We start from the raw sequence: 21715 nt of genomic DNA, 5'->3' as shown, positions 1-21715 counted from the left end.
ATGAGTTTGTTCTTAGCTGTAAACGGTCATGTAGAATAATTTCATTGTGTTTATACACCTGTTTACCTTAGCGACACCACAATGGGGAGAAAAACTGTAATTTTAGGTACCGTCACTGGCTTTGCAATGGAAGGAGCTGTTTCATAAAGCAAAAAGAAGGAGGCTGGTAAACACAATGGGGGGGAAAGCAATCTTGTGGTCAGGACATGGACTGACTGTGCCATGTTGTGTCTTTGTCTTTGTGGGTTATATGTGTGTGTACGTCCAGATAAACCACAAGTACCCTGAGAGGAGGCTGCTGGTGGCGGAGTCATGTGGAGCACTGGCCCCCTACCTGCCTGTAAGACTCATTCATCCACAGTAGCTTCTAACTTGCAAAGTCACATCGTGACACATTGTACACTGTAAAGAAATAAGATGGAAAGTCTGAGCTGTAGTGTCTATTTGTAGCCTGGCAAAATGACAGTTTAGAACACCAGGCAGAGCCAAACGGGTTAAGGTTAAGCTGGCAGAATGCTTCATGTAACAAAACAGTAGAATTTGAAATAAAGGAAGATGAAGTGCTGCCAGCACGGAGTAAATATACTGCACCATGTGAACGCAAACCACCATGTCGTTTTTGGCCAAATGGCATAGTTTTGCATTAAAACTTCAACTGTGTTTGAAATATACAGCAGGTCTTAGGTCAGGGCTACCTTCCCCTGTCATGCAAGCTAATGTAAATTATAATTTTTTGTTTGTTTTTGTTTAAATAAGAGTTAGTGTTACTATTAGGAGTTGGGGTTAGCAATTTACAGAACCACTTCAGCCAGTGTAAACAAATTCAACATAAAAGCTGATATGTAGTTATGTTAGTTATGTTAACCCACTTATTGCTCCTTAAAAATGAATAGGTTAAGCTTATGATTAGGATTAGTTACTTCCACAATTACATTAGCTGGCTACATCTCCTTTAATATGAAAGGTTTGGCTAATTTGAAGATGAATTGCTCCTTTAAAATAAAGGTTCTATTTTATATTATTGTTGTCTAATTCCTCAACAGTGTTGGTGTAAATCGCAAAAATGGAAAAAGAAAAATAAGAAAATGAATAAAAGGATTGATTAGTTTTAGCCATCTCATCATCTATGTTAGCTAGTTAGCCAGCTAAAGCCTGTACAGAATAGATTCTCTCAAACATTTTAGCTTTGCTAACAGACTTTCACCTAACATTAATGTAAGCTAACTCACCAACACTTTAGCTAACTGGTTAACCTCAGCTCAAGCTGAGGCTTTGGTCTGCAGCCACACCATATAGCTATACAGTATAGCATAATATAACTTGTTAACACACCTTTAAAAGCATGTTGCCTGCTACGTTGCTCAGATTATAATATACTTGTTCGCATATAACATAACTTTTCCAGTCCTTCTATACAACATGTTTGTGCTTTGACACTGGCAGAAGGAGATCCGCAGCTCTCTGGTGCTATCCATGCTGCAGCAGATGCTGGCGGAGGATAAGGCTGACATGGTGCGAGAGGCTGTGGTCAAAAGCCTGGGCATCATCATGGGATACATCGATGATCCAGACAAATACTCCCAGGTGTGTGCCTTCTGTCTAGGCGTCGAAAAGCGAATAAGCAAAATGTCACAAAGAATTAGGCAAATAAGTCATTTCTATACAAGAGAATAAAACTTTTAACATTTTCATAATTGTGCTCTGTGGTTTCTAATACTGTCTTAGATCACCGTGATATTTTTTATATGTCATTTATTTGATGAAGCTATACTTTAATTTTACTTGTTAGTCGACTGGTACCGGCTGCCTTCTGTTATGTTTTGTTGCTGCAAACAAATGTGAGCAGTGTCAAGTAACTTTTTAGTTGCGTTATATTTTTCTTTATATTAAAAAACAATTATCAACCACAAGCAAGCTGTTATGTCAGATTTTACAATTTTAGCTTCAATAGTTTCTGTTTTATCAGCTCTTATTTTAATTTTATTTTATGTACAAAAAAATATCTAAATGCGAACCTAGCTGTTGGGTGTCCTTATTTTTGGCTCTGTGATCTCCTGAAATGTGATTTAATGTCCAAATGTTTTTTAGTTGTTTTGTTAGTTTTGTTAGTTTCCTTCAAAAATATACATAGATTTGTGTAACTTTGAATAACTTTTGTCCATGTGCCTTTATTGTGAAAGCACTTGTCGTTTCCCACACGCAGCTTGTTTTTGAGACCTGTCTTTGATTGCCTAACACTAAACAGTAGCACACAGTCAGAATTAAATTTGCCTAATTAAAAACATGCATTTGTACAGAGCAGTTTGGCAGCTTTTGTTAGCTTCGTCACCAAAAGTAAATATGAAGCTAATTGTGTAAAATTAGTTTTTCTTTGGCCAGAAACCACAGTATGTTTTGTATCATGGAGTATTACCAAACCAGAAATATGGAGTCCTCTAAGCTAATTGGAAACATTAGAGAGTTGATTCATAACTAATTGGTACAGAACAAACTGTTGCTGTTGCGACAAAGGTTTGTATGCCTGAAATGATCATTTTATACAAGGAGGAAAGAACATTCTCATACATAATATAATTGCTGAGATATAAGGAGTCGTTCAGTGTTTACATGAATTGGTTCACAGTAGAGAAACTTACTAACTTCTCTACAGTGGTGCTGATAGGAACCAGGGGTTGCGATGTCTACAACACAAAAATAGCAATTTTACTGTTTACGTTTACAGTATTAACCATTACCAAAACCACCAGTCAACCTACATGTCTTTTCCATGTCTGAGCTTTTCTAACATTTTGTAATGCTGATATTGGTAAAACCATGCTAAATTGGAAAAATCAATTTTCTTTGGGCATTACTTTGCTTCATAACGTGAAAGTATGATAAATTTCTCAAAACTACAGTAAAACAATGTCTCAGACATCAGGAAGTGTATACATAAGTGTACACTTCACACATCTGGTTCCTCTAACCTCCACTGTTACCCATTCTGACCATCAAACCACTCTTAATGACTTTGTTGGGTCTTAACGATTTAATTGTGCAGAAATTTTGAAGCATCAGTATAATGCCAATTTAATGTATGCTATTATAATGAGGTTTATTGCAGGGAATTTTTAACCATTTCTTTTGGTCATACAATATAGAGGGCAGCTGTTGTTCTGGATCATGTGGAAAGTCCAATTAAGAGGTACTGCTCTGTTTAATGGCTCTACTTTGTTTCTAAAAGTGTGGTTTTCAAACCTTTGCAGGGTTTTGAGCTGATGCTGCTCTCTCTGGGGGATCTATCGGAAAGAGTCGTCGCTGCGACACATCAAGTATTTATTCCTGCCTTTGCTGCGTGGACTGTAGAGCTAGGGAACCTTCAGGCTCAGCTCATCCCCTCACTGCTCAGCCGCATAGAGAAACTACTGCAGGTATATGACTCGCAACAAAAGCATAGAGTAATATCAGCTATTTCTCTCTTGTAACTCATTGGGGCAAGAAAATATTCAAGAAAAGTTCTGTTTAAAATACAGATTTACTGTTGTAGTAACTCCATTTTTGTTTTTGTCAGGATCTTTCATTAAAATTGATACAAAAAGTTGTCTATTTCAATGAAAGATCTGTGAAAAGAACTGTTAAATAATAAAATAATCAGTTATAATTAAATGCATTAGAATTACTAGGTCTGTCAAATGAAAGAATAAAAAAAAGTTTATGATTAATTTCTTCATTCTGTTGAGTAAATCACAAGTACTCATGTTTGCTCGAATTCAACCCAGTTCTAAGCTTTGCTTTTAGTTGTAGCTATATAAATGGATAAAGCAGACTTTATCAGAATGTATTTATTATGTTCTGTAACTAAATAACATTATTTTCATTGTGTGAATACAGAACCTTTTGTGTATAACTGTCTATACTATAGTATAGCCAAAGCTGTGTGGACATCTGACCATCTCACCTATATGACCTTTTGGACATCCTATTCCAAACCCATGATGAACGTTAGTACAGAATTGGCCTTCTCTTTGCAATAATAACAGCCTCCACTCTTCTGGGAAGGCTTTCCACAAGATGTTGGCATGCCTCTGTGAGAATTTGTGGCCCTTCAGTCAAAAGAGCATTTGTGAGGTCAGGCACTGATGTTGTATGAAAAGGCCTGGCTCACAATCGCTGTTCCAGTTAATCTCAGAGCCCTTCAGTGTGGTTGAGTTGAGGGCTCTGTGTAGGCCATTGGAGTTCCTCCACACCAGACTTATCAAACCATGTATTTATGGACACAGTCTTACTGGAACAGGAAAAAGCCTTCTCAAACTTTCCTCAAAGTTGGAAGCATATAATTCTCCAAAATGTCTTTATGCTGCAGCATTAGCATTACCCTTTACTGGGACTGAGCCCAAAGCCTGAAAAACAGCCCCAAACCATTATCCCCCCTCCACCAAACTTTACTTTTGGCACTGTGATCTCCCAAAGGGAGCGATCTCCTGGCATCTGACAAACTTAGATTTGTTGATATTCATCACTCCAGAGAACACATTTCCACTCAGTCAGAGTCTAGCGGCAGCTTCCTTTAGAGCGATCCAGCTGACGCTTGCACATTGCGGATGTTGATCTTAGGCTAGTGTGCAGTTATTCAGCCGTGGGAATTCATGTCATTGAGCGATTTAGATTTTTACAGGCTATACACTTCAGCACTTGGTGGGCCCACTCAGTTTCGAGACTGAATGGCTGTTGCTCCTAAATGCTTCCATTTTAAAGTAATAGCACTTACAGTTCACTGGGGTAGATCTAGCGGTGAAGAAATTTAATTACCTGACTTGTTGCAAAGGTGGCATCCTGTGACAGTGCCACATTTACAGTCACTGAACTCCTCAGTACAACCTGTTCTGCTGGTAGTGTTTATCTGTGGAGATTGCATCACTATGTGCTTGATTTTATATACCTTTTAGCAGTGGGTGTGGCTGAAACATCTGACTCTAATTATTAGGAAGGGTGTCCACATACTTTTGTCCATATAGTCTTTATTTTATATATATAATCAACAGATTTCTCCATGATTGTAGCCTCTTGCTCTTTCTCTCATGGATACTGGTTGCAGTGAAGGTTCTTTGAGGAGAACTGTAGCTTCACTTTACTCTTCCTTTTGTTAGTTTGTAAAAATGACATAATTACATTTTAAATAATGTCGCAAAACATTTATAACACATTTCCTTTTAGTTAGCTGCTGTGCATGACTCTCTCTCTCTCTCTCTCTCTCTCTCTCTCTCTCTCTCTCTCTCTCTCTCTCTCTCTCTCTCTCTCTCTCTCTCTCTCACCCTCTCTCTCTCTCTCTGTCCCTCTCTCTCTGTCTCTCTCTCTCTCTCACCCTCTTTCTTTCTATAGCAGGGTGAACATGGCTTAGATGAGCACAAGCTGCACACGTTCCTCTCAGCGCTGCAGTCTCTGATCCCTCCTCTGTTCGCCCTGGTGCTGCAGAACGCTCCTTTTACTAGCCGAGCGAAACTACAGAGCGACATCACGCCCATCGAGGGTGAGGAGCAGCCAGAGTCAACACACACACTTTCACTCTCGGTTGCCTCCGTGTTCTAAACTCGGCCACATTTGGCTGCTTATTGCTGGCTTACAGTAACAGCAGGGCTCCGGCTTTCCTTTGTGGTTTCGGCTGTGCTATCAAAGTGCCCTTTCATTTACATGCTGCAGTCGTGTTGAGTGATTTGTGCGGTTGTGCTTTTTTTCGTTCTTTTTTTGCTCTATTCCTGGCTCTTACAGAGGCGGTGTATGTGTGTATGTGTGACCCCACAGTGACCCGGTTCCCGCGGCCTGCCTCCCCACTGCAGGACGTGGCCACCATCATAGGCAGTCGGGAGCAGCTGGCTATTCTGCTGCAGCTTTATGAACACCAGCTCCAACATGAGGGCACCACTGGCTGGGAGACCCTGCTGTGGGTGGTCAACCAGCTGTAAGTGACCATCTATACACAACCCTTTTCTGTAAACTTGTGATGTTTTTTATGTTTCTTTTTTCCCCTTTCTGTTCACAATTTTATCTTTTACCCATAAGGTTGTAGCACAAGTGTGCACAACTTTGGTTTGTAGTTGTTTGCTCTCCTACACAAACGCAGCCAGTAATCCTAGCAGTTAACAGTTGAATTGAATCAGGTGTGTTTGAGCAGGGAAATCGCCAAATTGTGCTGGATCCAAGCCTTCCTGGGCTGAGTTGTACACCGCTGGTGTAACTATTCATTACAGAATTGGAATATCTCAATCAGAAAATGGGGAAAAATTAATGTTGGAACAATTTATGAAAATGTAGAACTCTATTGCCGATCCCTCAGTCTCTTCCAAGCATCTCCTGTTTACCATCTTTTGTGGAAAGCACTGTCCATTGCATCAGAGTCCATTTAGTAGAGCTTTCATTAGAAGCCTACCTGCCAAATGTAATGTCCAAATTTTGCTTCTGTGTTTTTGGAGCTACAAAATAGTCTAGAGATATGAAATAGTCTGTTTTCACTATTTTTTATTTAACACTATTCACTATTTTTTATTTAATTTTAATCTGGTACAGTTAGTCTACAACAATATGTTTATTTTAAAATAGTTATATTTGATAAAAATATACATAAATACACTATATTATAATATATACTTAAACTGTCATAAATCTTAATTATACCATGAAATACATTTTTAGCCATACCGCTGTGGTATATTGTGATCATTTCAAAATTAAACATCTTGCTCTTTAGAAAAACTCCAAACTATTAAATTAAAAAAAATGTGTAACTTGAAGTTCAAAGCATTTTCATTCCATGTTTTCATCTCATTCCCCATTTCCTTCCCGAGACTCATGTTTAACTTGGTCCTGATTTGCCGTCTTTGTATTGTTTGTTTAGCAAATGATGGGTGGTCCTGAGCCCTGCTGTAGATCAGTCTCTCTCTCTCTTTCTTTCTTTCTTTCTTTCTCTCTTTCTCTCTCTTTCTCTCTCTCTTTTTCTCTCTCTCTCTCTCTCTCTCTCTCTCTCTCTCCCCTTCCCTTCCTCCGCAGTCTCCCTCAGCTCATAGAAATTGTCGGCCGCATCAATGTCGCCTCCACCACCTGCGTGCATGAATTCTCCAGATTCTTCTGGAGATTGTGTCGAACGTTCGGGAAAACGTTTACCAACACCAAGGTAGGTCGGGTCAGAGGGGGGGTGACATATATATTTAGCGCCTGGTGTGATTTATTGCTTGGTTTGGCGTCCCACACCAAGTGTTTCTGGTTTGAGCTCGATGGGTTTCAGTTGGACCTTTCTCTGTCTCTCCTCTCTGAAGGTGAAGCCTCAATTCCAAGAAATCCTGCGGTTATCCGAGGAGAATGTGGGTAAGAGAGAGTTCAGTTAACCAAGAATAACACTCTTACTGTCAGCGGAAGAAAAAATACACACATTCTATATTATATAACATTACACTGTCGTAACAAAAGCGAATGTTTCTGAAGCATTAACTTTGCACATTCTTAACTGTAATGTATGTTAATGCAATGAGATTTTATTCCAAGTAAGTTGGGTACACATCATAAAATGTTCTCACAATGTGGAGATGGTGTTTGTAAACTTTTTAAATGTCTCTTTAAAGAAAAGAAAAGAAAAAAAACGATGAAAGAAATTGCAGTTATGAATACAGCTCACCAGGTGCTCACTCTCATGGTCTCATAGCCTAACCTTACTGCTGTTTGCAAAAATGTGTGCACGCCTGGTCCAAATTACTTGTTTTGTTGTTTTTCTATGTGAAAATAAGGTAACACCCTCTACAGCGAACCTACTTAAATATGAAACCTTTAGCACACAGTTTATTCATATAAGCATCATGTAAGCCATGTTCATCTCCAAAGAGTCTGGTGTGCAGAACGCCTGGGTGGTGGGTTGATACAAGTGGATATGGGAAATAATTGACAGGTAAGACAGGTAATGCATTAGAGGCGCTATTTTGGGAAAGAGAACTGATAGAAAACTAGTGAGAGCTCTTCTTATTTAAAACAATTTACTAAATAATATAAAGTAATATAAATGGCCTGATTTATTCTCTCTTGCTGGTAAGACTGATGATTATAACAGGGCGTTAATAAGCCGTTAGACTATGGTACATTAAATTCTTCGCTTTCTCTGCGGGGGGTTTCCCAGTGTGCAACACACCATGTGCAACACAATATCCACAAAGTGCTCCGAAAAACAAATTGTGACCTAATTTTCCAGGATAATGGTCATGTTGCCATTCCACACGCCTATTGAAAATTATAAAATAATTTGTTGCAGCCGTAGTAATGAGGCTTTGAGATATTCAAACTAAACGCATTGATTCAAGCAGCTATTTGTAAGTCAGTGTATCAGCATCCAAGTCATAAAGACGTTTTCTAGAATATTGTATCGATTGCATTTGGTTTGCATTGATTTTCTCTAGTTTTTTCTGCAAGGAAAACCTTCCTCATGCTGTTCCACACTTTTAACATAACACACCTGGTTGAGTTGATAACCAGGAGCTTTGAAGGGAAATCAGGTGGATCTAATTAAAACTGCAGTGAAACTCTGCAGGAGAAGCACACTGACACTAATTTAAGAGTGATTCCATCTGTTCTGTGTTGTTAAACATATAACACTGTCCATTATCTCTTTAAAAAAAAAAGAGCTCTTTTTTTTAACAAAGTCATTATTACTTCCAAATATTTGGTCTGTATTAAACATTCCTCTGACTTTGTTTCTCAGTAACACGCACAAACACTGTTAAATTTGTATTTCTACATTTCACTGCAAGTGAGGTTTTTCTCTCAATCTTTGAGAACGTGAAGTGTTTTTTCTTTATAAAAAAAAAAAAAAACTTGTGGTTGAATGCTCTGCCAAGGAGATCCTTTCCACTTTGACTGTCTGAATGCATTTTTCTGCTTAAACACTGTCAGTTGACATGTTTCTTTTTTAAAGTTAGCTTTTTGAACTAACTTGTGCTGTCCCATAAGGAATTCTTTCCCAGAATTGTCTTGTAAGATCATACTGTGGATGATTATAGCTACAAAACCACATGCTGCTTGGAATTTTTTATATTTTGTGTATATTTTCTTCTAGATGCCTCTGCCGGCAATGGCATTTTGACCAAGGCCACGGTGCCCATCTATGCAACTGGGGTGCTAACATGCTACAACCAGGTGAGAGCTCTACATTAAGGCCAGTTTTACATGGTCAAACTTGACCAAACTTGGCTTGACCATGATAGTTTACTTACTTGAAGGTGAATTTCACTTGCATTGCATAGTGGAAAGTCAGTTCACTTTAAGCCATTAATATCTGAAATTCCTTCAGTGCATATGTTCTCTGAGCACACAGCTGAAGAAACTATTCAAATTGATCACACTATATGCCTAAAAATGAATTTTATCACTTTATTTATTATATTATGTTTACTCTAAATGGGAAACTACTGATTTCTAACAAAAACAGAAAGTCCATGTTTGATTGTGAAATAAAAATGGGCTGTAACACTAAATAATTAACAGCATTTCACTGCTTTGACCCATTGAACCATGCATAGTAGCTTTAGCATGCTGCATGTTGCTGTGATAGTCTGTGATTATAGCCCTCTCATTCAAATATAGCTTTTCAAGCCATTTCAAGACTTTCAGCACTTTCAACAGACTACGTTGGACAGTGTTTACAGGAAAACTATGGATAAATCAATGAGCAGCAAACTAAAAAAAGCAGCAGCAAAGTGTAGCTCCAGCTCTGCTCAACACTATCACAAAGGAGTTGCACCGTTGACTGTATATATGATATATATATCATAAAATCATATGAAAATGTTTGAATGCCCCTGATCAAATTACACAAATACAAATTTAGATTTCATTGGTGTCATTTAGCCAGGGGATTCCAAACTTTAGCAGACGACTGTATACATTCATATGAAAGTTTGACCTCGTAAAGCCAGCCTAAAGCCTTTCTTTGTCCACCTCCTTCTTTCTCATTCATTCTTTCACTTTTTCTCTCTTTGTTTATTTTGCTTAACAGGAGGAAGACCGAAAGTTATTGGTGGGCTTCCTGGAGGACGTTATGACCACTCTATCTCTTTCCCATGCTCCTCTCGACAGTCTAAAAGCTTCATTTGTGGAGCTGGGGTACGACTCTGCTCATTCAGCAAAACACACACCAGTCAAAACCAGGATCCTCCTATGCATCAACATTAGCTCGCTTATCTAGAACTCAATGCTTTTTAGCCTTATCTCAGCTCAAAATAATGTCTCCTGAATCTGTCTTCTTGGAATCCCAGCTATTGTCATTTTTTTCTCATTCTGTCAGCTAGTGCATTTCTCTTAAAAGTCAGTTCCATTTGTTTTTGCCTTTTTGAGCTGATTCAGTGATGAGTAATGGACATTATTGTGCAATGCAGCAATCCCAGCTATGGACACCTATTTGGTTACAATATGTGCAGTTTAGGTTTATTACCAGCCCAAAGTCTGGACACGGCTGATCAGTTTTCTTAAAAACATTTGAAATGTTGTAACCGTGCATCATAAAAGTTCTTAATAGTCTTCTTTTTTTCTTCTTAATTATCACTAGATTTATTATTAATGAGGTTTTGTGCTTAAATATCCATGTTAGTATAACATGGAGATCAGACTAAGAATTTTTATGAAACAATAGAAAGACAAAAAATCCCACTGTAATAGGCAAATAAGTAGAATCTCTCTAGGGAATATACATATATATATATATATATATATATATATGATATTATTCCTGTTAATATCATAATTTGTTTTTATTTAGGTTTGTGTTTTCACTTAGAAAATCAAAAAAACGTGTGTAAAACATTAAGGTTTTCAGACTTTTACAGATGACTGTATAAGGATATGTGAATATATGATGGTAAAGTGGACATTTGCTGTGTGTCCGAATACTGTGTTTAGAACACCATTTTACTACTAATACTACAGATACTTATAATAACTAACAATGATGATGATGGTAATATATAATAAAAATATTAATAATAATATGCAACCAGAGCATGCAAAATTGCTTCACAACTCTTAGGAAAATATGAAACAACTGAATCCAACGCAGTGGTCAAGAATAATTTAAAAACAACAGTTTTAAAATTTCCCCCAGACCAAGTAACAACGAACAAAAACAGACAGAATAGCAATTGAAGCAAAAGTGGTGGAAGAAAATGGATTTATAAACACCAGACATGAAATATTACTAAGCCAACAAAAAAAATTCTGTACACTGAAAAAGCATAACAAAACGTTTTTTAAAATGTCCACTGATGTCCGCTGACTGTCTCTCTGTCTGTCTGTCTGTGGTCAGGGCTAACCCAGCGTACCACGAGCTGCTGCTGACTGTACTGTGGTATGGAGTGGTCCACACATCGGCCCTGGTCCGCTGCACCGCCGCCCGCATGTTCGAGGTCAGTGTGCACTTCATCTAAGACAATACAACATGCATCATCGCATGCTTGTGAATCGGTAAAGCTAGATGCTCTTCACATTTGTATCATTTTTGGGTATAATCTGTACTGAAAATGATTGATTTTAAAGGAATAGTTTGGTAAAAAAAAATTCAAACTGGCACCACTTTAGCCCAAAAAGAGTCGATACGGCAGAATTTTTAAGGCATCTGAAATGTCATTCTTTAGTTTTTTAAGCAACAGGTAATGGGAGTATATTCACTATGAGCTGGCATCATGCATGATAATATTGCTTTTAGCTATATGTCCTAATTTAGTCATGTTTTTAGATAATAGTATGTTATACCATGTCAGGAAGCATCCGTTTTTGTTAGATTCATTAGCCTTGTAGCTCTAGTGCAAACATATCTTAGTTAAATGAGTAGATTTGGGGAAAATTGTGTCACCTAATTATTCCTTTAATTGACTGATTTATGACATTGCACTGTTTTTAGTCTGTTTGAATGATTGCTTAATTTTGATGATGTTGATGTTGATGCTGATGCTCACAGAGCCCCTCCAAACCCCCTGTAGCGCCCCCACCTGCATTGTCCTCCCTGTACAACTCCACCAAACAGTATATACAAAGCTGTCATAGCTTTAAGCATCTGTATGTCTTTGCACTGCTGCACGCTTGCTGTCGTCATTCAGAATGGATTAGCAGAAGCCCCTCATTCCATCCCCTCCCTACTTTACCCCTGGAAAAATCATTGTAATCAAAAAGTAAAGAGGAGTCCTTTGGCTCTTTTTGCTCTCCCCTGTGGCCGTAGCTTAGTGACAGTTTCCTGGCCTCTTTAGTTCCTTTGATTTGGACCTTTTTTATTTTTCCATTAGTCTGTGGTTGGCTCCTCTCCGTCGCTTCTGTTGTCGTGTGACTGTTACGTTGTGTGTGTCGGCGCTGTGGTTATTTTGTTACCGTTGTTTTTCTTTTTGTCCTCTCTTTCTCTCTTTCCCCCCTTCTTTCTCTCTCTCTCACATTCTCTCCATCTCATTCTCTCTCCTTACTCCCTCTCTATCTCTCTCTCCTTTTTCTCTCTCCTGTGGTGTTCTCCATGACTCTCTGCTCGCTCCTTCCATGCATCCCGTGTGACATCACCCCTGCTCTGACCAATCAGCTGTTGGTGAAGGGGGTGAATGAAACGCTAGTAGCTCAGAGAGTTGTTCCGGCACTTATCACACTCTCCAGTGATCCTGAAATGTAAGTCTCCTCCTGCCTCCTTCACTCACACACATCCTTCTTGCCTTGGTTTTTGCCCAGAAAGCCCTATGTTAGACCCAAGAAAGCCGTAATGTCACAAATAGTAATGAATCAGTCAGATGTAGTCCCAGCGGTCCTAAAGTATCGCTGCTCTGCAAATTCGAATGTTTTCCCTGCTGTAACACAGGCTCTTCCGCTTATAAAAGGCTTCTTAATTGACCTCTCCTTGCTCTGACCACAAATTCATTGCACAAGCTTTACAGACTGCTGGCAAAAATCACATTCAGTGTAATGAGAAACTGTTCAACACAACTCATTTTTATTGCATTGTTAATCTCATACTATGATTGATTGAGGTCAGTCTGCATTACACTTGAGAAAATGCAAAAACAAAGCTAGCTTGACTCATTTTTAGCGATGGACTTAAACAAAACATAACAATTTTCCTGTTCCCTGAAGAGTAGTTGATCAATCAGTAATGATTAGGATAGATTAAGGGTATTTGGACCTACCACTATTATGAAAGTTTAAATAACCTTATAAATAATTGAGATTAATGATTTGACTTTTTGGGGGTTGTTTTTGTTCATCATTTTCTGATAGATTTGATTTACACTTTAAAGACCAACTGATGAAAGCACTTACAATTCACATGCTGTTTGTTGTGACATAAACACACAATTGTGATAGCTAACAGCTGTGCAAACCGATCACCTTAAATAATTGCAATCAGGTGATATGTAATAATTGATTAGCCTGGGTATATGTGTTCAAGCTGCCTAGTTTCGTTTAGCTCCAGCAACATAGTCCAGCTCAATAGTGTAGCATTTTAAACTAGAAGCTTAAAGTTATGTAGCAATTCAGTTTGACTTAACTTCAGTTAGTTGGATGAGATTATATCCACTGTTCTGCTGTGCAACAGGTGCTATGAAAAATTTCATTTGTAGGCTGAGCATGGAAAGATTTTGCCCCACCCAAATGTAAATGTATGCAATAAATATAGTGTGAGGACCACCATATCTATCTTTATGGGCTTTCCTGGTAAGACCGAAGTGTGAAGGACCCCGCTTTGTTTTTTTTAATGTGATACACATGCCTGTTACTAACGTCCTTCAGCAAAGCACGATCGCTACTAACCACCAACAGGCTTGAAGCAGCTGCATGTTCTAGACATCCGTCCATCCATCCATCCATCCATCCATCCCCTCATTCATGTGGCTCCTGGCGTGTTTGGCTGCCACACTTATCCCCCCGGGGCCGCAGTCCAGATTTCCCCCTTTTTCTACCCCTGCCCTGCTAGGTCCTGGGCCTTGTGTTTGTCTGTTTGACCCACCCGTCTCTTTTTTGCATCTGACTGGTTTGCAGCTGATCCTTCGAGGCATGAGCGAAGCCTTAATTGACAAGCGGGTAGCCCCGGCCCTTATTACCTTGTGCAGTGGTCCCGAATTGTGAGTTAAACCCAGCCATGAGACATTTTAACATCAATTATCCTGTCTCCGCATTCTCTTGGTTGGATCTCTCTCTCTTTTTTTTTTTTTTAAATGAAGTGTTATTTTTTTCTTGGGTATTTTTCTTTTGTTTGTTTGTTTTTGGATGTTTTGTTTTGTAATAGTGTTGTGGTTTTCATACTGCCATTGGCATGCTCGTCTAACATTAACCATTCTTGCTTACCACATATTCCAGTCTAGTGATCAGTGGTTGTGTTTGGTTGGTGGATTGTTGGGGGGATGCTGAATGTCTTTTTTTGAATGTATGCTGACTCAAGTTTTGTTTTCAGCTCAGTGAGGATATCCACTATTCCTGCTTTTGGGACCATTATGGAGACTGTAACGCAAAGAGAGGTTAGTTGCACTTTTCTTATGTGCACAAACAAATTCCTATAATATGTACAGTGTATCACAAAAGTGAGTACACCCCTCACATTTCTGCAGATATTTATAGTGTGTGTATGTATGTATGTATGTATGTATGTATGTATGTGTATATATATATATATATATAGGTATATATTTTCATGGGACAACACTGACAAAATGACACTTTGACACAATGAAAAGTCGTCTGTGTGCAGCTTATATAACAGTGTAAATTTTATTCTTCCCTCAAAATAACTCAATATACAGCCATTAATGTCTGAACCACCAGCAACAAAAGTGAGTACACCCCTAAGAGACTACACCCCTAAATGTCCAAATTGAGCACTGCTTGTCATTTTCCCTCCAAAATGTCATGTGACTCATGTCATGTGCATAGGGAGCAGGTGTGTTCAAATTTGTAGTACTGCTCTCACACTCTCTCATACTGGTCACTGAAAGTTCCATCATGGCACCTCATGGCAAAGAACTCTCTGAGGATCTTAAAAGATGAATTGTTGTGCTATATGAAGATGGCCAAGGCTACAAGAAGATTGCCAACACCCTGAAACTGAGCTGCAGCACAGTGGCCAAGATCATCCAGCGTTTTAAAAGAGCAGGGTCCACTCAGAACAGACCTCGTGTCGTCGTCCAAAGAAGCTGAGTGCACGTGCTCAGCGTCACATCCAAATGCTGTCCTTGAAAGATAGGCGCAGGAGTGCTGTCAGCATTGCTGCAGAGATTGAAGAGGTGGGGGGTCAGCCTGTCAGTGCTCAGACCATACGCCGCACACTACATCAAATTGGTCTGCATGGCTGTCACCCCAGAAGGAAGCCTCTTCTAAAGTCTGTACACAAGAAAGCCCACAAACACTTTGCTGAAGACATGTCAACAAAGGACATGGATTAGTGGAACCATGTCCTATGGTCTGATGAGACCAAGATTAATTTGTTTGGTTCAGATGGTCTCTGAACCATCTGATTGCCGCATGTGTGGCGGCAATCAGGTGAGGTGTACAAAGATAAGTGTGTCATGCCTACAGTCAAGCATGGTGGTGGGAATGTCATGGTCTGGGGCTGCATGAGTGCCGCAGGTGTTGGGGAGTTTCATTTCATTGAGGGACACATGAACTCCAATATGTACTGTGAAATACTGAAGCAGAGCATGATCCCCTCCCTCCGGAAACTGGGTCGCAGGGCAGTGTTTCAGTGTGATAATGACCCCAAACACACCTCTAAGATGACCACTGCTTTATTGAAGAGGCTGAGGGTAAAGGTGATGGACTGGCCAAGCATGTCTCCAGACCTAAACCCAATAGAACATCTTTGGGGCATCCTCAAGCGGAAGGTGGAGGAGCGCAAAGTCTCGAATATCCACCAGCTCCGTGATGTCGTCATGGAGGAGTGGAAAAGCATTCCAGCGGCAGCCTGTGAAGCTCTGGTAAACTCCATGCCCAGGAGAGTTAAGGCAGTTCTGGAAATAATAATGGTGGCCACACAAAATATTGACACTTCAGGAACTGTCTCTTAGGGATGTACTCACTTTTGTTGCCGGTGGTTTAGACATTAATGGCTGTATATTGAGTTATTTTGAGAGAAGAATAAATTTACACTGCTATATAAGCTGCACACAGACGACTTTTCATTATGTCAAAGTGTCATTTTGTCAGTGTTGTCCCATGAAAAGGTATACTTAAATATCTGCAGAAATGTGAGGGGTGTACTCACTTTTGTGATACACTGTATATTTGGATCTGTGAAGTAGTACACATTTAAATTTTATCAAATTTTAAACATATTTTTACACAAATACCAAAAAATCATTAAAAAATAAAATTTAAATCAATATAAAATGATCACCTACACTATTACTGTTTACTGTTCAGACTTTAATATGAAATAATAATTTTAAAGTCAGGTTGAGAGTTTTTGGGCTGCATCATACATTTTTACGGCTTTGTGTTTAGGTTTCATGTGCAAAATCAGTGTTGTACTGATGAAGACATACAATAATAAAAGATAATTCACTTATATTCATGGATGGCACATCCTTCACCAAGTTTTGACTGACTTCTCTTTGAATACACTTGCAATCATCTGATTCATCCACTCGGGGAAGGGTTCTTGCAACACAGTCCGCAATACAAAATGTTCTTCCAAATCATGCGTACAAGTACACATTTCCACCAGAGAGGTCTCCAGATCCCCAAATATTACATAGTGTAACTTAAAAAGATAGCTCATGCAGTTTTATTCAAATGTGAAATGGCATGAATATCTTTGGGTTGTATACCATAATATACACTTAAAATCTGTAATGTTCCATCCTTAAAGAGGAGTATATTTCTGTTCTGTCTATGAATAAAATCTGATCACAAATTAAAATGAGTTGTAGACCTGTTTTGAATCTTATTTCTGAATACTGTTGTTTTGTCTTTTTAATCCGTAACAAATATGATCTGCTAAATTAAAAACTTTGCTTAATCATTACTTAATCATAGGTGACTGCTTTCCCATCCAAATTTCAGCTTTCTCTGTTTTTTGGACCCTGTGCTGGGTCTGTTGGGTTAATGTTATTAACAATCTATATGCATATGTTTCAGTTGCTGGAGAGAGTAAAAATGCAGTTGGCCTCTTTTCTGGAAGACCCCCAGTATCAGGACCAGCATTCATTGCACATGGAAATTATAAAGACATTTGGACGAGTCGGGCCCAACGCTGAGCCCAGGTTTAGAGATGAGTGTATGTATAAATACTTCACACACTCTGCACGTCTTCTTTCATTATTACTGCGTCACTACTCAATATAGTGAAATGGAGCTGCACTTATCGTCCCTAACAGTAGACCTTTTTAAGGTATTTTCAACTCAAAACAGCCATTAAGTAAAACTAATTCATTTCCCAGGAGATATTTCTAACGAGATTAGATATAAGATATTTCACTTGCATAAGGACGGAGAAAGTCAAAGAAGAAAAAGTGGAAAAAAAAGGATTTTCCAGAATACATACAAGATATAAGATACAAAGAAATAGGCCTCCTTTAGAAATAAAGGTGCTCTGCAGGTACATTTTTCATTCATCAAGGTATAAACAATGTAAATGTGGTGTACTGCCCCAGTGACAGTTTCATACGTTTATTATTTCTGAGAGTGAACACCAATGTAAGACCTGGTAGACCACCAAAACCGTCTTTATCAGATAAGCAGCACTCAAAGCTTTCATCGGTGAGAGAGAGGAGAAAATCAAGCTCCACTCTTACTTCAGATCTGAAAACATCCGCAGCCATGTTTCCACTGTGAGAAGACAACAATTCTGAAAGGATGTGTCGCTGTTAAGCCACTGGTGTTCTCAGAACAATGAGCTGACCACCCCGGAGTCCATGAATTTCTTTGGAAAACTGAAAGGGAAACTGTTAAAAATGTGTATTCTGCTCTTTTCCTAATGCTGAAATTAATATGTTGTAATTAAAGGCCATTTTAACTGAATTTTAAATAAATGAGGGGTGGTCTTTCACACAGTACTGGATTTCTTAAGTCAATGTAGTTGTTTTCAGTTGTGAACTAAGTATGAACATTTACTTTGTTACTGTGTTCCACTGGTGGTTCTACGGAATGTGTACACCTGCAATCACTGATGTCTGTTTGTCCACAGTCGTCCTTCCTCATTTGCACAAGCTGGCTTTGGGCAACAACATGCAGACAGCTGAGAACAAGCGGATGGACATAGCCAGTCAGCTGTTTGAAGCCTACAGTGCTCTGTCCTGCTGCTGTATCCTTCCCAGTCAACAGAGAGGAGCCTAAATGTTGATTTTTTTTTATTCAATATGAAAAAAATAGAGCAAAAAACACTCATTTCATGGCTTCTAGTGTACCAATGAATAATCCTGGCATTAGTTCCCTAGCTAGCTAGGTAACTAGGTAGACATGTAATAGTGCTTGGTGACTTAAAACCTACCTGGAAAAGTAAAAGATTTGCTAAAGTTTTAGCAGGTATGGTGTGAAAACAGTAGAGTGTGTCCTTTGAGCATAGATCTGGGTCAACTTGTGTTCAGTTGAAGGGTGAGAGTAGCATTTCCACTGAATTAGAATAAGACGTCAAGCTAACAGGCTGCAAAATGTAAGAATATTGGATTAGATACAGAGACTCTAAAGGAGATTGCATTACTCAACACTGTTCTCTAAAGGTATCGTACTTGTTATACTAATCGTAAAAGTTCCTGTTTTGATCACAACTTGTCTCAATTAGTGAGTTTTCAGCTTTCTTTCAACATTTCAGCCTCACATTGAGGGTAACACAGAATCTCTTCTTTTTCAACACCGGGATACACTTTCAATTTGGCATCAAAGGCAAATCATTCTATTTTAAGTCCAAGTTATTTTAGTATCAACCTCTTAGGCTTCTTGAATCGCTTTAAGTTGCATTTGTTGAAACATCTTTGCAACCCTAAGCAAAAGCAGATAAAACTTTATTTTATAAGCTCAAGAGAACAGCATGTTTTCTGAACCACTTAGTAACCACCAGCAGTTGGAGTGGAGCATCTTTGGGGCGAAGGAGTGATATTTTTTTTTTTTCTTCCCTTCTTTCCACTGGTTTTCTTAAAGCTCTTACAGATGTCCTCTTCTTTATGACGCAGTGTGAGGGTGGCACATGGCCGTGCAGCTCCACGTGCTTCCATGTGAGATGTTAACCACATAGTGTCACACAAAGCAAATCATCACCGTCAGATCAAAACCTTATAACGAAACCTCTTTTTCTTGCATCATTTGAAAAAGCCAGCTGCCTTTTACAAAGTGTGAACGTTTCGTGACGAATAGATCAGGATAAATGGCTCAAAAGTGCTCGAAATAAAATCATTTTACTTTAAAGGGCCCATATCATGGACAGCGGAATGTCCTAGTTTTTTTTTCTTTTTTAAATGTGTGATGTAGCTTGTAAAGATATTGTTTGAAAACAATAAAAAATAATCTTCAAAAACTCAATTTTAAATGAAAAAAATCTATTTTTAATTTGTTTTTGTGACAAATCAAATCAGTGCATTTACATACATGTATAGTTTAGCGACACCTATTCACATGGAAGTTCTAAATAGGCACGAAAAATATTTTTTTAGGTACATAAAGCTACACAAAACATAAAAAATAAATACAGTATAAAAGAGAACATTAAATACAAAAAATGTGTGATATTGGGCCTTTAATGCACTTTAAAATGTGTGTTTTTTATTGTCCTGAAAAGTTATGATTTTAAACTTGCAAGGTTTTGTTCAGACAGCGATAAAAGCCAATTCTTGAGCCTTGTTCAACTATTTTAACTGGAGTGGAGGCTTCATGGCTGACATATCTCTCTGTCTCTCTCTCCCTCATTATCTTTCACTTTCCCTCTCCTCTTTATAACACTGTGTCGTTTTGAAAATGTTTACGTATCCCGCTGGCGGGGAACGAAAGAAAATAAACCTCAGCCATTTCTGGATGGTAAATTGCAGGGTGGATGGTGGAAGGCTCCGCTGACCGCGCTCTGATGTTGAGCTGGGCAGAGAAGCCTGAGGAACGGCCCCCTGGTTTAGATTCCCAGCACACATGCCTCTTTGCCTCTGTGTGGGTGTCTTTTTTTTTCCCTTTTTCCCTTTTTCTTTTTTCTTCCTTGTGTCTCTGCTTTGTTTTTTTTTTATTTTGTTCTCTCACTCACTCTCCTTTTCTCAATATTTATACCTCAGTCTGTCAGTCTGACTAACTATCTGTCTATCTCTCTGTTTGCCTGTGTACTTTCTTTCTCCCCTGTTCTTTCTCTTGTGTTTGCACTCATCCTTTCTTTAGCTTTCTGTGACTCTAATGGCTGTGGGGGGACAAAAGGACAGTGTAATGGTGGTGTGGTGGATCCTCCCATACTCTACAGTAGAGGTGGGCAGTGTTACGGTAGTTTATTATTATCGTGATAAATTTTATTTTCATGACACTCTATATGCTTTTCTGAGGATCCAAGCAACACTTAAAATGCATGTATCATTATAAAGCGGGCGTGATTAGTATTGTTTAATTCAATATAGTGCAGTAAATTAAAATATTAAATAAAAATCATTGTGATTTTCTTGGCAGTGTTTATTTTAATGTAGTACGACTACTGCATTGTATCCATGTATCAAAATATTGTGCTGTGTATTGTGAAAATTTCTAAGCTTGGTATTTTCACCGTATCTGTACTCTTCAGACTGTTTTAGACCCTCTGTCCCAGGGGCTTTGCCTTCTTATCAGGAGGTTGCTGGTTTGAATCTTAGCGACGTCACTGTCATTCATGGCCAGTAGTTTAATTGGCCCAGCTCTCTGGGTAGGAATCATTCTGTTTCTATACTAACCAATCACAAGTGTCTGTTAGCTCACAGATCGATTTGATCGATCCATGCTCCGCCCACAAATGTGCTCTTTCATAAGTTCACTCATTTGGCCTAAAATGAAATGCTCATCCTTTTTTGTCAAAATAGCCATATTGTTTGTGTGATTCATTAGGGGTGTCATATACCCATACAGTGTATAACTGACTTCAGAAAAAAAAATTCCGGTCATTTGAGTGGGTGTCCACAGCACATGCCCTGCCCACTTTACGCTGATTGGATGCGCCAAGATGCCTAGTTTTGGTCACCTATAGTTCCATGAAAGTGTTTATAAGGGGCATAAATAGAATAGCATGGTTGTTATAATGGCATGATGAGCTAACAAATCTAGGCAGAAAATTTGCCACCTTTCCTTGAAACTACTGTCAGTGATCAAAACTAGGTGTCCAAGTTATCTGGGCTACGACTCACTATAATAACATAGTCCTATATTGATAGATCAGTTGTGCAGTTAAGTTGGCCTCATTATAAATAATCAAAGAGAACAGAAAACCCATTTAATCGAGACTCACCATGGTCTTTACATAAACATAAAAAGTATTGACATCTACCAAGTACAATATAACACCTTTTGATGGCCATAGGGGCGTACAGATGCGTTGTGATATTGCAATACAAACCTGTGTCATTGTGAACAGTTGCATTGTCTGACCTCCAAAGTTTGCAAAGAATTTGCATCAACACATTATACCAGTAACAAATGAGTAAGAAGTCTAAAAAGTCTAAACAAATCTTAAAAGTAAAATGGAATCTGCTACTGACTAAGGGGCGCTAAACCTAACCTTCATAAAAGATCACCTTAACCTTTGACCCTTTTTTTTTTTTTTTTTGGT

The 21715-nt window shown here is 38.6% G+C and overlaps 1 protein-coding gene across 6 annotated transcripts in view; it reads left to right on the top strand.

Annotated features, from left to right (window-relative positions):
• The window catches only part of relch (RAB11 binding and LisH domain, coiled-coil and HEAT repeat containing), a 71051-nt gene that overhangs the window by 43108 nt on the left and 6228 nt on the right, over positions 1-21715 (top strand). For 2 of the 6 annotated variants that reach the window (XM_037533970.1, XM_037533973.1), the window contains 14 exons: positions 269-340; positions 1444-1584; positions 3246-3410; positions 5359-5506; positions 5779-5935; positions 7021-7144; positions 7287-7335; positions 9068-9147; positions 10007-10113; positions 11309-11408; positions 12563-12645; positions 14423-14486; positions 17101-17239; positions 18149-18265. In XM_037533970.1, the coding sequence (XP_037389867.1) occupies positions 269-340; positions 1444-1584; positions 3246-3410; positions 5359-5506; positions 5779-5935; positions 7021-7144; positions 7287-7335; positions 9068-9147; positions 10007-10113; positions 11309-11408; positions 12563-12645; positions 14423-14486; positions 17101-17239; positions 18149-18265 (1546 nt within the window). Of the gene's footprint in view, positions 1-268; positions 341-1443; positions 1585-3245; positions 3411-5358; positions 5507-5778; positions 5936-7020; positions 7145-7286; positions 7336-9067; positions 9148-10006; positions 10114-11308; positions 11409-12562; positions 12646-14010; positions 14094-14422; positions 14487-17100; positions 17240-18148; positions 18266-19107; positions 19173-19979; positions 21688-21715 lie in introns of those variants that run through there. The other 4 variants (XM_037533974.1, XM_037533972.1, XM_037533971.1 and 1 more) reach the window with 4 other exon arrangements.

Source organism: Pygocentrus nattereri, chromosome 24 (genome assembly GCF_015220715.1).
Source record: "Pygocentrus nattereri isolate fPygNat1 chromosome 24, fPygNat1.pri, whole genome shotgun sequence".
Taxonomy (NCBI): Eukaryota; Metazoa; Chordata; class Actinopteri; order Characiformes; family Serrasalmidae; genus Pygocentrus; species Pygocentrus nattereri.
This window is presented reverse-complemented; position numbering and strand designations above follow the sequence as displayed.